Raw genomic sequence first — 17,207 nt, 5'->3', positions numbered from 1 at the left:
TCTCTGGTTGACATTAACACCCCCACCCCCAATAGGGGCCTTCATTCCCACATTTTAGAGCTCCATGAGCTCCATTTTGCAGGAGCAAAATCTTTTTTACAGGTTCCAGAAGACTGAAATTTTGGAATATGTGCATAAAGATCAATAGTATGGGATACATGTCTCATGATTAGAATTTTTTTAGGGTGTGTAAAGAGGGAAAGAACCCTCATGTGCAATTTTGATGAAATTCGAATCATGTATTCCAGTTCCTTACAGAAAATATAACAGAAAAGTCTCATTTTTCAATTGCATGTAACACAGGCATCTCTGCTAGTGTTTTCTAAGATGTACTTGGTCAGTGATTCTCAACCAGGGTCCATATAAGATTTTCAGGGCTCCACATAATAAAATAATAAATTGGGGGTCCACAATAATATTTTAAGGGCCCCTGAAAGAATTTTGCTTTAGATGTATGTATTGCAAGAAACAGATTTCTCTCTCTATCTCTCTCTCTCTCTAACATTTTACATAGTTCAACCTACACAGGTTAATGTGTATAAAACTAAACAGGGATTTTGAAAGAAGTTTCTATAAAACTAGTTTTTGAACATTGAATAGCTATGGGGGGTCCACCAGAATGAGATAGTAATCAAAGGGGTTCATGAATAAATAGTTGAGAACCCCTTCTCTAGGTGTTTGGAGGTAATTTTTTTTTCCTGTAGTGACAATAATTGTAGGGGACAGAAGCTTGTTGCAGAAACACACCGTTTCTTACATTCCAGGTGGTCAGCTCCATTACTCTGGTAGTGGTGGTTACCAGTAAAAACAGCGCAACCATCACTGCCACTATCATCAGTTAACAATGATAATATTGATACCATCACTTATTAAGCCAACTGTTGGACACTAGTCACTGCCATCAACAACAGCAACATAGTGTCAGCCATGGATATGGTGAAGGTTGATACAGGCAAAAATCACCACAATTGCAACCAACACCAGTACTACCATATCTACCACAGACACCAGCAGCAGCAGCATTAACAACACCTAAATATAGCAGCAGCATCAAAAGCCTGAGTCTCACTGGAATTTAAAAAAAAAAAAAAAGATTTGAGAGAAGCTAAGAGTCTTGTTTGTAGAGAAGACAGAAAGGTCACATTAGCTATAACCCAGCACTCATGCATGAAATGACAAAAACAAAATGGCATTGTATCAATACATGGCAAGAAAAACTGTCACAGACCCAGGTAGAGAGATGTTTGTTGGGTATTTGTAGTGTCACTCATTCCAGGTGGAGGTACAATTTCTCTCAGAAACCCACATGCTACCTTGTGTATAGGAGAAAACTTTTTCATCATACCAACTTACATGTACTAGCAAAGGTAAAGTGGTGGGTGGATATGTTGTCAGAAACAAACATTTGGTGGTTAATGGCATGTGTTGTACTGCAAGAAGAGAGCATGTTATGCTGGATATGAAGAGATTCTGTCAGGAAAACCAATCAGGGGTAGGTCTGAAAGTCTGATCTAGATAAAGCCAGAAAACCTGAACAAGATTCCCAACCAAATGGACTTCCTATATAGCACTCAATGCATGTTGTGGTGGAAGGCAGAACTGTCAATAAAGCTTATATTAAACAATGGTTTTTCATTTATCGTCCTGCTGGATGAATCACCTGACATAACTGAAGAAGCTCAACTAATTACATTCAATAGATTTGTTTGTAAAAGAGACATTATGGAACAATTTTTATTTTTGTAAGCCATTTCCAGAAACAAAAAAAAAATGAAGCTATTTTTCTTTACAGTTATTTCTTTGCTGATTGTCATGGAACGTCTGGCTGGTGTTCCTCCTCTATGATAGGAAATTTGTGAGGACTTTATGCCATGACTTAGCAAAAGAACTCTGTGATTGTTTTTATACATTGCTTCCACCATAGAGAAACCTTTTCAAAATTCATTAGATATACTGGTTCAGATAACGGTTAATTACATCAAAAGTAGGTTGTCAAAACGAGTCATTTCCTTCATTCTGTTCTTCTATGCAAGTTACTTGCACAGTTTCTATTGAACATGAGAGTGGGATAATTATCTCAAAGAAGGATGTTTCAGTGATTTTATGAACTAAGATTTCTTTTTTTCCTATTTAAAATGTAGTGCAATAAAGTTGCATTTCAGCAAACATTTTCCAAACATTGAACACAATAAGAAAGGGAGGAATGAAAACATTCTAACTTGTACTATTGTACATCCAAACATATCTATGTTGCTATATTTTTTATATTGGGCTAATTTAGTGTCTTTATTTAGGAGAGAGTGAGACTAATATAAGAATGTCAAGAATTTTCCAAGATATTTGTGTTTAATGTATTTTTCTTTCAGACAAGTTTCATACATGACATTAAACTCAACTTATTTATTTTTCGAACTATTTAATAATAGGTCTTATGATTTTCAATGTAAGTTAGTGGGTATTTTTCATGTTTTATGAATCTATCTAAGCAGACAGAAAATTGTTTTAAAATTCTCTATTACCATAGAGGTCTACATCTGTGGTTGACTTCATCCGTGCATGCACCTACAGCTTCAGTGTATGCCACAGTACCCTCCTACTTTGATTTGCATACAGTTCCATGTCAGCAACTTCTTGCCTGAATGTTCAATTCTACAACTTAACATGGAAATTCAACCCAGGAAGATTTTTACCTTAGAAATAGCAACAAATTATCTCAAACTATGCCTGCTATCTTTGAAAAGGAAGAACATATTGGATAATGTGGTTCTAGCTATATTATTTTTGAAGAATATGGGACTGTCACTGCTGGAAAGCATTTGTTCATAGGCCTGCTAGATCAGGTCTGGTTTGAGTCTAACCACACCAACGAAATGTTAACAAAATGGTAGAAACTATCTTCTTTGCTATATCTGACTATCTTCTGTGCAATGAAAACCTACAACAAATTTGAAGTGGATAACTAGAGCTGATCCTGTTGCATACAGGCAAAAAAAAAAAACGGTTTATTGTTTCTACTGGAAATGTTTCTTTATCAATAACTGTGAGGTAATTGTTTGCAATTGTTCTTCGTGCAAGAGTGTCATTCAGACAACAAAAATTGTTTCTGCACAATATGTGGCATCAAGCTCTCGGTACTCTCCACTATTGCTTCTCATTCATGCCTCTAAAAACATCCTAATAAACTTTTGCATGTTTATTGCTCATTTTCAACTTAATGTTATCTTTGACATTTACAGCAGTGGACTCTTCTAGCTCTTCTTTCTCCACTTCCCAAGCTCGCAAGTTTATCTTTGCCTGGTAAAGAACTGCTATATCTTCAACTTCTTCTCTGCCAATATTTTGTATTCAGCCACTAGTATGCTAACATTCAAACAGAACATTAAATATAAACAATTTCATTCAGTTGGTTCCATTTTCCAATGTAGGAGAGGGTATGAGAAGGTTATAATCACTGTCGTTTCTCCTCAAACCAACAAATAAGCAAGGCTTGCATTTGATAAGCACTCATAGCTACATATTAAAAAATATTCTTCACTGTTGTCATTAATGTATGCATGTATTTTGCAATATTATTGTGAAAAAGTGTTGCTGTAAAACTGAAAGCATATTTAACACATTTGTTTTTCTAGTGCAGTTGTTTGTTATTACACTGAAATAACTTGCTAAAAATGCAAAATTCCAAAGAAAGTGAGAAAATTGTTTTGATGAGTTATTGATTAAATATTTGGATTTTCTTCAATAGTTTCTAAGATTCTTCAGGAAATAAAACTAATTTACTAACATCTTGGTTGTTGAATGGGGAAAGTGATAGTAGCATTATGCAATAAACATCTTACTGGTGCTTCAACTTGTTTGTGAAATACTGTTGTTGTTGTGTTATGATGTAGTATACAAAGTGTTAAATTCTGTTTTCTTTGAATCGTGCAGTGGTAGAATTGATGAGACTGTTGATTTCATTGTGACCCCAAGTTGTTCATGTGTATTTGAGGATGGTGTGCAAATGTTATCTCATGCTATGTAGAAGATAATTGTTTTAATGTCATTGGGATAGGATGGCAATATGTGTGGGGGAGTGTTAATGAAGTAGTTACATGATGTAATTTAAAATTTCTCCATTAGTAAACAAAACTATGGAATAGTTTATATACAGTCTTTTTTAGACAAAAAAAAATCTTTGTATTTCTTAAAACGATGGTTTATGGAAGAAATATCTATTTAAAAACTTTATCTCTATGCATTTTCTACTTTTCTGTTATTATTTAAGATGGCAAGCTGGCAGAATCATTAACACTCCAGGCAAAATACTTAGTGACATTTCATCTATCTTTACTTTGTGAGTTCAAATTCCACTGAGGTTGACTTTGCCTTTCAGGATTAATTAAATAAGTACCAGTTGATCAATGTAATCAACGTACCCCCTTCTCCCGAAATTGCTGACCTTGTGCCAAAATTTAAAACCATTATTATAAAGCAGTGAGCTGGAAGAATTATCATGCCAGATAAAATACTTAGGGATATATCTTCCAGCTTCACATTCTAAGTTCAAATGCTGCAGGGGTCAATGTAATCAACTTACCCCCTCCCTTGAAATTGTTGGCCTCATGCCAAAATTTGAAACTATTTATTATTATTACTTCTGAGAAGAGTTCAAATTCTGCCAAGGTTAATTTTGCCTTTCATCATTTCAGGAACAATGAAATAAGTAGCAGTTGATAATTGGGGTCAGTGCAATTGATTAGTCCCCTCTCCCAAAATTTCAGGCCTTGTACCTTTACTGGAAAGGATTACTATGAGTGGAATTTACAATGATGGAATGTGTCTCCCATGTTTTGTTCTGGATTACATTTTATGTATTTAAAAATATTTTGAATAACTTTTTTTGTGTAAATTTGTTGTTTTAAACAAAAGTGAACAGTTTATTTGTTAATTCTCCTACCCTGGTTGAGTGAATAAAGACTCTTGTTATTTGAAATTGTTAGCAAGAAATACTTCTTCAAACAAAAGCTTTGGCAATTGCACAGCCAACACACAAATAAAGAAAAATATTGCAAAACAGCACTCATATTTTGAAATGATTTTAGTTCTACCAGTTCTTTATTGTGCAAAGAACTGTAAAATTTAATTTGACATAGAAGAAAATGGGCTCCTCACACATTTTCCTTGCCTTCTTTCTGCCCATCTGTCACTGTTCATATTGAAACATGGTGCATCTAAAAATACCCATCAGTATGTTTTCAGTTGGCCAAGCTTAAAATCACCCAACATCTCCTGAATTTTTGTGTTTTATGCTAGGGTAAATTACTGATGTCATCTTCACCAACGTCCTCAATAATAAGGAAGAAAAGAATAAAGATATGAGGGTATACGTCATAAACATCTGAGTACAGCGCAAACAGAAAAATGCCCACAAGAAATGGTACAGATATTAATTAGTAAGGAGGAAGCAATTTCAGACATTTGTTGCTGTCTGCAACAGTATAATGAAGGCCAATGAGTCATTACAACCACTTACACATCCTAAGATTTCATGATGATTTCACTGTACTTGGGAAAACCGGTGACAAATCCAAGCCGCCAACATCATGCACCACAGAGGCCAAGCCAGAGGAAAGCTGTGCTAGAGGAACACAGAAGTCCACTCCCTGGTAGCACAAAATGTGAATGTTTCTGGGCTTCTATGTGTTGGTCTTAACTGAGGATTTTGCTGAGACCCCAGATAACTCTTGGTTCAAAGAGTGCAAAAAAATGTGATGGAAGACTGCCAGTGCACTACAAATATGACATAACAGATCACTTCAAGGTTTTCTGCCCTGTGGCAACAGCAACTTTTAGATGAACCCTTCAACTAATGTTCTAATGTAGACATGGTCAAATTGCAGCATTTCAATCAGGTCGTGCTTAGAATTTTCATCAGGCTAGCAAATAAGCTTAACCCTTTCATTACTGTATTTTTTTTTGAGATCCTCTGTTTCTTTCAATTACTTTAAATATAACAATGAATTTAGTAAAATAATTTAGTTATCATTCAGCTAGTGTTAAGAACATAAATTGTGACTAAAGTTTGGTGGAAGATTTTAATTAAAAACTTAAGAAAACAAGACATTTGTACTTAGAGCCAGAGCTGGTTTCAGCCAGGTTGGTAATGAAAGGGTTAACATAAGTTGGTTAAATGCATTACAGATTTGTGGCCTTTCCTATCAGCTTAGAAAAGATCAATAGATAGACCTGGACAGGAAGTTGAAACATCTTTCATTGTGCAGATACTTCAGTGACCAGATTAGAGAACTAATTAAAGGGGAAATAACAGGGACTATCAACCACATGTTGATGATAATCAGCTGTTATTGATGATTAAAGAGAAAAATTAGAGTAACATTTTAACTTTTAACAAAGAGATAGCTTATAGAGAATAGTATAGTACAAAAGAAACTCATCTGTCAAAAGACAAACCACAAATGATGTGCTGTGTAGGAATAACCATATGAAACATGAAAGCCTCTCTATGTACTTCAGTTGTAAGGATGCACTGCTGAGGACCTAAAAAACAGAGATGTGATAGAGATCTTCAGGCCCACAACTCAAGCTAAATGCAAAATGCTTGCCAAGAGGTTGGTGTGAAGACATACAAACTCTTGAGTGATCCCTTGTAGATCTGTCCTCAACAATCTTCTCATCATTGTTGAGCCAGTTGAGAATAGATCTGGCTTCAGTGGAGCATTGGTCAGTTTGACTTAGTTCAGTTCTTTTGACAAAGTTGTGTACCTCTATCTAGTGGTTGAACTAAGAGCAGTTGGTTTCAATTCTGTTTTCAGAGGCTTGATTACTACAGTGTATAGCGGCACCTGTTCAGTGATCAAACTAAATGGCCACCTTTCAAAACCATTTTGTACCACACACCAGTCTGTCAAGCATGTGTTGGTGCTGGGAACCATTGCTGCAAAGGATGGAAACTTCAAAGGACATCCCACTTGAACTAAGTCACGGGAGTGTTATGTCCTCATGCACAGATGATATCACTGCCATGACAATCAGCTGAGTCAATAGTGAAAATTAACCTACCACTTTCATTGGCAGGTTGGTGTGGTTAGTCTTTCTCTATCTACTGACTGTAGTGAAAGAAGTTGTGTAATGAACATGTTTAAGAAGTTTTAGGACAGGTGTTTTCCTCTTCGGCTAAGCTTTCATCTGCTTCTTCAAGTAGCACTTGAAGGAGAGGGCAGAAGGAGGAGTATTGCCTTTTATTGTATTAACAAAAAGTGGATAGAAGTAGCAAGATTGATGAGTTGAAGAAGCCTATTCTGACTTTGCTTTTATTAATAAGTGATAATAAACAAAAGAAGTCCTTTCAGTTTCTTTCTTCCTGTTTGGATACCTTTTGATGCAGCAGAGTAATCTGTGACTTTGTATGGGGACTTACCAATGAATTACCACCCTAGGTGGTCTTCAACACGGTTATGTTTTTATTGATTTTGCAGTGTTTTTTATTCAATTTAATTCTCACTTTGTGCTATATTTCATCCTTATACTACCACCAACACCTCACAAAGGAAATTATTATTCATGAGAGTAGTGGATTGGATTGACAGACTTGTAAGAGCATTGAACAAAATAGCTATTTGTCCCAACCCATTACATTCTAAGTTCAACTCTCTCCAAGGTCATCTTTACCTTTCATCTTTCTGAAGTCAATAAAGTACTAATCAAATACTAGTCAGTACAGTCATCTGTTTATCTCCCTCTAAATTTATGGCTTTGTCTTATGTAAGAACTTTTTTTTTCCAGGCTGGCTTCTCTTTTAAAAACTCTGGCACAAGAAAGCAAGTAGTAAGTAAATTCTTTTCTACATTGCATTATAAAGAAGACATTGATAGAACCTAAATGGTCAGCATTTATTAATAATCTTACAATTAATATTGCCTCTAAAGATTTTTTGAGTCCTCTTAATCAGCAGAACCATTAACAGCAAAACATCAATATGAAATATTTTTCCTAAGCTCAATTTAGTTTACAAAACTAACAAAAACAGGTTCTACTTCATTTTCACTAAACTGTTAACTGTAAGAACCTTCTTTGGTGCACGGTTTCAACAAAATCTGTCCTATTAGTGGAAAGGGTGATATAAAACAGCTCATCACCATCAAAAATATTAGAAGGCTTTATGTATTGAGTTTCAATGAGAGAAATCCAAATGTATATGGTTTAGTTGATATCTCTGTAGTATCTGAGCAAGAGAGAGAATTAAGTCTTGCTGATTTAAAAGGAAATGTATAACAAAAAGAAGAAAAAAATGGTAGTGGTGGTGGGGTGTGATGATTAATATTGTATGCTTAGTAAAAATAAAATGTCTCTGTGGTATCCTAGAGACAAATAATTAAATCTTGCTGATTTAGAAGAAAATATAAAGAAAAAACATTAATATATGATTAAAACATGAAAATTTAGTAAAAATAAAATAATTGTTACATATGTAATCTGGTTGTAAGACATCATCTTCACAAATTAATCATTGTTAGGCTAGCTCATGGTCATATAGTTTCATCTGATGGTACATTTCTGTTATTTTATTTATGCATGCTTAAATAACTTTATATGTCTAATACTGCAAAATCTCTTGTAAAGAAAACTTATTTGACCATTGCCATGTTATTTATCACAGCTTTACAATTTCCTAATGAAATACAATGATTTCTGTTTTGAAAAAGGAATATTTTCTTCTATGAATGAGTGTTATCATTTTATTAATAATTATTTCAACAACTTCAGATGGTCATGAAACATAGGTTCCAATTTAAAAAGTGAAAGAAAGTTAAATGGTATTTTTCCTCTACTTTCACATTTGTTGAAGATTGTCACAAATAATTTTGTATGCAGTATCTCTTATTTCAAACAAAACCATCTAATTCTTTCTAAACCAACACATATAAATTCTATTTTTTAAAATCAACTTTTGCATATGCAAGTATTTTATTTAGTTCCACTGATATATTTGTGCCAGACATTTGGAGGCTGGCATCAACCACGTTCGGATGGTGCTTTTTACGTGCCACTGGCATGGGGAGCCAGACATGTGGCACTGGCAACAACCCATGCACGAATGGTGCTTATTGCATGCCACCAGCATGGGAGCCAGTCAGGCAGCACTGGCATCTGCCATAGGAATATATTTTTATAAATATCTAAAAATATATTGATAAAGTTTGTAAAGATGAAGTTGATGTTTGCAACATTTATGAGACTTTAGTGTTATTATTTTCTGCTTCTGGTTTCTTTCTAATTGATCCCTGTAAAAGCTATGAGCAAGATGTATTGAACAAGATTCTTATACACTTTATAGATTCATCATTTTCAATTAAACATTAGAGAATGACATTTGCATATATCTATCTGTCTATCAACAAATGAAGGAGCTTTTATGTGGTAACTCAATTTGCTAGAAAAAAAAGCCAAATTGCTTTCAGAACCTTATATATAGGAGGCTTTGTATGAAATTACTCGTATCACAGTAAGAAGCTTTGCTAGTGTCAAGGGAACAATTTAAGAAAATTTTCGAGGATCTAATTTTGTGTAGTCCTATATACATTGAGCTTGAAAGGGAAATTACTAATGAGTCATGGATTGAATACTTTTGAACATAGGTTTGCAAACCAAGAGTTTTAAATAATAACAACCAAAGTATAACTAAAAGAGCTAACTGAACCAGTTATTAGGTTGGAGTACATAAGAAATGAGAAACCCACCTCTTACACAAGACCAAATTGGATTATACAAAGGAGAGAATACAAAATTTGATATCAAGCAGCAATTATTTAACAAATTTTTGTAAACCTTTTAAATTAAATATTAAAAATATTAGTAATAGTTTTCTTTAATCAGTATATTCTGTGACATTAACTAAGCTCTGTATGAAAAAAAAAATATACACACACATGCATGCGCGTGCACACACAGATTTATATATATAATTTTTTCTATCTTTGTTTTAGGTTTATACACTTGTTGGACTAACTGGTTTGGGAGCTGCCACTTATGCTGTAGCTGTAAATCAGGCTGTGTTTGCATCTGGCGCACTGCATCCTCCAAAGTATGCCTGGAAACATCAGGGAATATTTGATGCTTTTGACCATGCGAGGTAAGGTATTGTTTGCTCACAAATTAGCCATGACCATCTCATAATTTTGTATATCTAGAGCAACACTGTTTAATGTATCCTTTTTCTTTTTTAAGCCAGTAGGATTAAGGTTAGGATGAGCTGGATGCTATTTCTAATAGATTCAGCAACCAGATAGATGCTCTCTTGTATCTCTTCAGGCCAAAAAAAACATTAACCTATTAGCTGGATTATTTATGTCTGTGGTTGGTCCGTATATTTATTCTGGTACTCAGTATAACACCAGCATCTGACCTTTGGCCCCTTCCCCAGTTTGAGGATAATCCATAAGTTGTGATTTTCTCCTCCCTTTACTCCACCAATTTCAGCAGCCAGCAAAAAGGCCATGAGTGTTGCCCTCCCTCCTTAGTTTAAGCCGGTGACACATAAAAGCACCCACTACACTCTCGGAGTGGTTGGCGTTAGGAAGGGCATCCAGCTGTAGAAACTCTGCTAAATCAGATTGGAGTCTGATGTAGCCATCAGATTCCACCAGTCCTCAGTCAAATCGTCCAACCCATGCTAGCATGGAAAGCGGACGTTAAACGATGATGATGATGATTTTCATCCAATTCTGGACACATTTTCATTGCTTAAAATATCTTCATTTAGATGTTGTAAAATCAGATATTCATATCATCCAATCCACTGGTTCATCAAATTATTGATTTACATTAAAAATCCACCTACTGCACAGAAAACGTGGTTATCTGTAAACCCTCTCCCTCTTTGCATTATCTTTTTTGCATTGCATAGCTGCATTTACTAGTTGGCATCACCAATACAGTTGTTTCTTTATTGTCGGTGATATCATAATCTGCTGCATAAAACAAAAGAAGTTCCCATATTTTATCATTTACAAGATATCTAAATTTAATATGGTAGGGAATTTACTGTTGTTTTATACACAATGGTTATATTCCCTGCATATATGTTTACATACAAATGTAAAACACAACTTTGCACCTACAGGTGAAACTCAGAGTACCAAGAGACTGACTCAGCCAAAATAAAATATTAATCTCTGCCATGGTATTGAGTATTTTTTTTCCAATAGTTAATACCTATATATATATATATATATATATCATCATCATCATCGTTTAACGTCCATTTTTCCATGCTGGCATGGGTTGGACAGTTTGACTGAGGTCTGGAGAGCCAGCAACTGCACCAGGCTCCAATCTGATCTGGCAATGTTTCTACAGCTGGATGCCCTTCCTATACTAACCACTGAGAGTGTAGTGGGTGCTTTTTACATGCCACCAGCACAGGAGCCAGTCAGACGGGCCTGGCAATGATCACGTTCAGATGCTGTTTTTTATGTACCACCAGCACAGGAGCCTGTCAGGGGGTACTGGCATCGGTCACAATCGGTTGGTGCTTTTTATGTGCCACTAGCATGGGAGCCAGTCAGGCAGACCTAGCATTGACCACGTTCGGCTGGAGCTTTTTATGTGCCACCGGCACAGGAGCCAGTCCGGTGGTACTGGCATCAGCCATGTTTGGTTAAACAAACAAACACCAGTTGTCAAGCTATGGTGGGGACAGACACAAAGACACACCTTTTTCTTTGTCAAAGTTAAAATTTCATTAGAGATTAAGCAAATCATACAACAATTTTTGAAACATTTGGTAGTACTAATCTATCAGACACTACAAAGATAGAATAAGCAATTTTGTGCTATCCAAGTTTTTGTTAAACCAATTTCCTCTGCAATTCCCTACAAAGAAGTCATTTTTTTTTCCTATAGGATTGTTTTGCTACCTACAGATTTCAAATATGCTATGCATGTATAATGTAATTACAAATATAGAATTAAACCAAAGACAAAATGACTCAAAAATCCATTTGCATATAACTCGTCAATTTATCCACAATTTCTTATGGAAACCTAAGGTTCTTGAGATCCCTAATTGGGAAACACAATTCTCTAACATGCATGGCAAACATTCTTTATGGAAGTGAAATATGAGCACTAAAAAATTGAGAAAAAGAAGATTTGTTGAGTATGATAGTTTAGCTGGGCAACATAAAGTTGAAAAATAAGCAAGTAGAAAAAAAGAGCAGATAAGTTTCTTTTTTATGTTATGTATAAAAGAGGGGACTTTTAGTTATTCTGTAAGTAGTTATAAAAAAAAATGCTAATTTCTATATTAATTTGAATTTAAGATACTTTTATAGTATGTCCTTTTTTTTTTCAATTCACATTTCAGCTCATAAAATTTTGATTTTTACTTTTAACTAACTTTTCATAGTTTTGTTTTTCAGTATTCGCCGTGGTTACCAGGTTTATAAACAAGTATGTGCAGCATGTCACAGTATGCGGTATTTGTGTTACCGTAATCTCATAGATGTTTCCCATACTGAAGATGAAGCACGAATTGAAGCCGAAGAAGTAAATATCTTCCTAATTATTATATCTGGATTGTCACCAAATAGCCTATGTCAAGCTAATGCACATATTAGTAGATGTTCACAATTCCTATCAAAATTAAATCAAAAGTAAGACTTAATAAACCTCTCTAGATAGTGCTTAACGAGTGTCCTTATAGTATTTTATTAACTTCGTATATTTAAACTCTTAAGTTATTTCAAATTTGTAAGCATGTGTTAAATCAGTTTTTAATTTTAATTGAAAAAAATTTTTTATCCTTTCTAGATCCAGGTGCTTGATGGGCCTGATGATGATGGCAATATGTTTGAACGCCCTGGAAAATTATCAGACAGGTTTCCAAAGCCCTACGCAAATGATGAAGCAGCTAGAGCAGCTAACAATGGAGCACTCCCACCTGACTTGTCTTTAATCACTTCAGCTAGGGAAGGTGGAGAGGTACATTTTTTTTCTCAAATTTGTTTTCCTCCTCTGTTTTCCCATTTTCCATTTCTTATTCCAGTTTTTTTTAATTAGTATTTTCAGAAGATAAGAAATTATATGCCTGTCAGTGTAAGAATTTCAATGTTGAACACAAGAGCAAAGACAAGCTGACACTCATTTACTACATGTTTTGATGTGTACCAGTATGGAGTGGAAAAGTTTTTAAAAACCAGTGCAATTATTTGGTGCATAGTATAGTGAAGCTCATAAATTTTGATATTGTGAGAATGGAAACAATGATTATTATTTAGCTTTGTAATTCCATTAAAATTATACTTTCAAACATTTTATTATAATGTATTATTTTAAAATTTAGTAAAATATGGCTAGTAACTATATTGATTGAACTACAAGTTGGCTTTCTATCGTTTTCGAATTTATTTTGTTCTCACAAACTTTTTTAATTTAGTAGTTAGCTGTTCTTCCTGCTATCTGGCTTTCTCTTTATACATTATGAGTAAAAAGTAGGTAAAGTTACCTTCTTGAGTCCTGCCAACTCATAATTGCTGGTTTCCATGACATATAAATTCCTCACCTGGATGAGATGCCAGTCCATTGCAGGATTACTCATTTTTGCCAGCTGAGTGAACTGGAGCAACATGAAATGAAGTGTTTTGCTCAAGTACACAATGTGTCACTCGGTCTAGGATTCAAAACCACAATCTTGTGATCATGAACCCAACACCCTAACCACTAAGCCACATGCCTCCACATATCCTGTATGAGTTTTTCCTATTAGTTACCCACTTAGAATTTCAAAATGACTACGTTCATAAACTGTCATCTGTTTCATCATCCTACTGTTTGACATAGATTCAGTTCAAAGGTTTTGCTTCTCTATAGCATTTACATTTTTAGACATAGTTTCCTATCATATTAGAGTAACCTAGAAAGGTTACATAGGCATGGTTTCCATTCTTTTCTCCTGGCAGACAGTGACTTGAACAAGTGATATTTCTATAACCAGGATTTCAAACTAAATAACAGTTTAGGTTCTTTGAGAATTTACTTCTGTATTGCTTGTTTAATCAGTTGACAGAAATCAGAATTAGCAATGATATTTGGTTGTAAAATAACAAAGCTACTTCCTTTCTATTTACACAGATGATGTCACATCTTACTATAAAATAAAAATTTAATTTCTTTACATTTTAGGATTACATCTTCTCTATTTTGACTGGTTATTGTGATCCTCCAGCTGGAGTTACTCTCCAGGAAGGCACACACTACAATCCTTATTTTGCTGGAGGTGCAATTGGTATGGCACAAGCTTTATACAATGAAATCATTGAATATGATGATGGTAAGTAAATTCTGTTATTGCTGCAAAGTGTGTTTATTATTTTAATGTCATTTTTCTATGTTATAAAAGATGAATATTATTTTTGAGAAACATTAACTGATCCTGATTTTACAACCAATATTTTTTAGAGACACAAAATCCATGTTTGTACTCTAACTTACAATACTTTCTTGTTAAATTCACATGGCTAATAAGTCGTCTTCTCATCTTTCTGCACTCAGTTGTGTAGAAAGTAACCAACAAAGGGAACAAAGTAGAAAAGAGAAGGTATTTTAGCTTTGCCAGTGTTGAGACAACTTCTTTGATGTGGATGAAGACAGTGTAAGGTAGGGAGGATTCTTGATCCTTGCTGAAAAGAAAGCAACCTCCCTAGTACTGGTGCCATAGATAAAATGCTCTCAATACTCTCTGTAAAGTGGTTAGTAATAGGAAAGGCGTCCAACCTTTAGAAACTATACCATACAATTGAAATGTTATCCTGGCCCATGTACAGAGGCAGTAACTCTTAACAAGAACTGTTTTGGATCATGATACATCCCATGCCATCATAGGAAAGATGTAAAATGATGGCGAAATATCTTATTCAAAAGGAAAATTCTAAACATTTAGCATGTTTTGTTCTGATATTTATCAAGATGTTTTACTCTATTTACCTCTGTATAATTCAATTAAAAATAAATGAGTGTCTATTTCAATCCAAAAATCTCTGCAAGTGTCTGAATCTTAATACCCGTCTAACTTAGTTTTTCATTCTTTTGGGTATTATTAAAAACTACCAACCTAAGATAGTGGATTGGTGAAGCCGTAAGAACATCAAACTGGATGCCTTGCAGAATTTGAGTTCAAATCCTGCAATGGCCGACTTTGGTGGTCTTAACCCATCATACAGTTTAGCACCACTACCTGGCACCTTGGGTGTCTTTAGTAGGGTCCGCTCTGTTGTGTGCATTAGAGTCAGGCTTCTTGCTTCCAACAGTTTCAGAGGCCCTATAACATATGGGCAATGCTTTTCCTCCTGACTGAAATATTAGAAAATAAAATTATTAAACTAGAGGCCAAATGTCTGCACTGATTTAACTGTTGATGGTACAGCTTTATAAAAATCTCCTAAATTCATATTTTGTCAAATTCTACATTAACTCATATCGTTTACTATCTCCTGCATGGATAGTCAGAGAGGTGAAAAGGACACAGTGGGTTTGTCATGATGGTTGTACATTCTACAACATAATTGCTGTTTAAAAAAAAAACCACTATATGTAATATTTATATTTGTAGGAACACCAGCTACACAAAGCCAGTTGGCTATGGATGTGACTACTTTCTTAAAATGGGCTGCAGAGCCAGAGCACGATACTCGTAAAAAGATGGCTATGAAGGTAAGTTTATTGTTGCCCTAATTGACAATGTCTCGGTTTTTTTTCTCTAATGCATTAAATTTTTCATGTATAAAATCAAAATAATATTTAAAAACGCTTTGGAAATATGATGAAGTGCAAAGCATTTGTTACATAGAATCAAAATAGTAAAGTCTATTACGCTGATATTCTTGTTTATGTAAATCCATAATTTGTCTCTAACACAATAAGACTGTTTGTCAATTAATTTAAAATAAATATAAAGAAAATCTCACTTTTAGTTTTAAGGTTGACTGGAACTGGCCATCACATCCACTAAAGACTTGTTTTTGTTTTATCATTCTTTTCAAAGCAAACTCATATTTAATGTAACAAAGAAACTGAATAACAAAGAAAGCGCTGCAGTTCATTCCTTCTATCTCATACAGAAACTAAGTCTTGTAACATGTTCCTCCCTCTAATGCTGTTTATTTTTTTAATTAACCTTGTGAGGAAGGAGCCAACCTTCTTTTATAGTAGTAGTAGTATATGTGCTAACCTTATGTGATCAGATTTTTTGTCTATACAATAATCTGTAGACTCAAAAAGATTGCTATTCAGACATTAGAGCTTGGCGCAACATTCTGGTTAGTCAGTTCCTGTTAAACATCCAGCCCACGCCAGCATGGAAAATAGGTGTTAAACAATGATAATGATGTCAGAAAGAGGAAAAGACTTTGTAAAAAAAATGTGATGTTTAGCAAGAGAGAGTAATAATTGATATAATTCTCTTCTTTATCTTTTCAGGCTGCTGTTATATTTGGCCTTCTGATTTCTGTGAGTTTCTATTATAAACGACATAAGTGGTCTGTGTTGAAGAGCCGAAAAATTGCTTTCAAACCTCGGTAATAATTGTCTGTTTTAGTTCAATGAAAACTTTCTCTGTACAAGTAACTACTTTTGGATATCTCTCCAATTTATGTTACTTGTTTAGTTAACAAAAAGAAACTGATAATAAAATCAATTTGGTTGGACTTTAACCTACCATGCATACTTCATGTCAGTTAGTTTACAGAAAATAAAAAAGTCTGCCACAAGTTTTGTTTTTGTTTATTTATTTGTAATACAAAGGAAATTAAAGTTATATCAGTCTTTCCAAATCAGAGTTGATAATCTTTTATCAGAAATCTTGGGATTGAAAGTATTTTGAGATTTTCGAATGTTTGAATATTTGTATCTATAAAATGTTAGCTTAAGAATGAGATCCAAGTCTAAACATGTTATCCATTACCATTTCAAAATACAGCATGTGTATGTATATATATATATATATATATATATATATATATGTGTGTGTTTGTGTGTGTGTGTGTGTGTGTGTGTTTGTATGTATGTGTGTGTGTGTATTGAGAAGGTACTTTTATAAATTTGGTTTTATCTTTTATTTGTTTTAATCATTGGACTGCAGCCATGCTGGAGCACCATGAAGGGGTTTAGTCTAACAAATTGACCCCCAGCACTTTTTTTTTAAGAGTAGTACT

At 34.3% G+C, this 17,207-nt stretch overlaps 1 protein-coding gene across 2 annotated transcripts in view; it reads left to right on the top strand.

The window, feature by feature from the left end:
* Positions 1-16,763, top strand: part of LOC106873282 (cytochrome c1, heme protein, mitochondrial) — a 23,266-nt gene extending 6,503 nt beyond the window's left edge. Inside the window, exons 2-8 of one of the 2 annotated variants that reach the window (XM_014920585.2) lie at positions 7,783-7,824; positions 9,984-10,129; positions 12,420-12,546; positions 12,811-12,981; positions 14,182-14,329; positions 15,608-15,708; positions 16,474-16,763. In XM_014920585.2, the coding sequence (XP_014776071.1) occupies positions 7,783-7,824; positions 9,984-10,129; positions 12,420-12,546; positions 12,811-12,981; positions 14,182-14,329; positions 15,608-15,708; positions 16,474-16,575 (837 nt within the window). In that variant the 3' untranslated portion in view covers positions 16,576-16,763. The remainder of the gene's footprint in view (positions 1-7,782; positions 7,825-9,983; positions 10,130-12,419; positions 12,547-12,810; positions 12,982-14,181; positions 14,330-15,607; positions 15,709-16,473) is intronic. The other variant, XM_052966552.1, reaches the window with a different exon arrangement.
* The last annotated feature ends 444 nt before the right edge of the window (positions 16,764-17,207 follow it).

This window comes from Octopus bimaculoides, chromosome 1 (assembly GCF_001194135.2).
Source record: "Octopus bimaculoides isolate UCB-OBI-ISO-001 chromosome 1, ASM119413v2, whole genome shotgun sequence".
In the NCBI taxonomy this organism is placed as follows: domain Eukaryota; kingdom Metazoa; phylum Mollusca; class Cephalopoda; order Octopoda; family Octopodidae; genus Octopus; species Octopus bimaculoides.
This window is presented reverse-complemented; position numbering and strand designations above follow the sequence as displayed.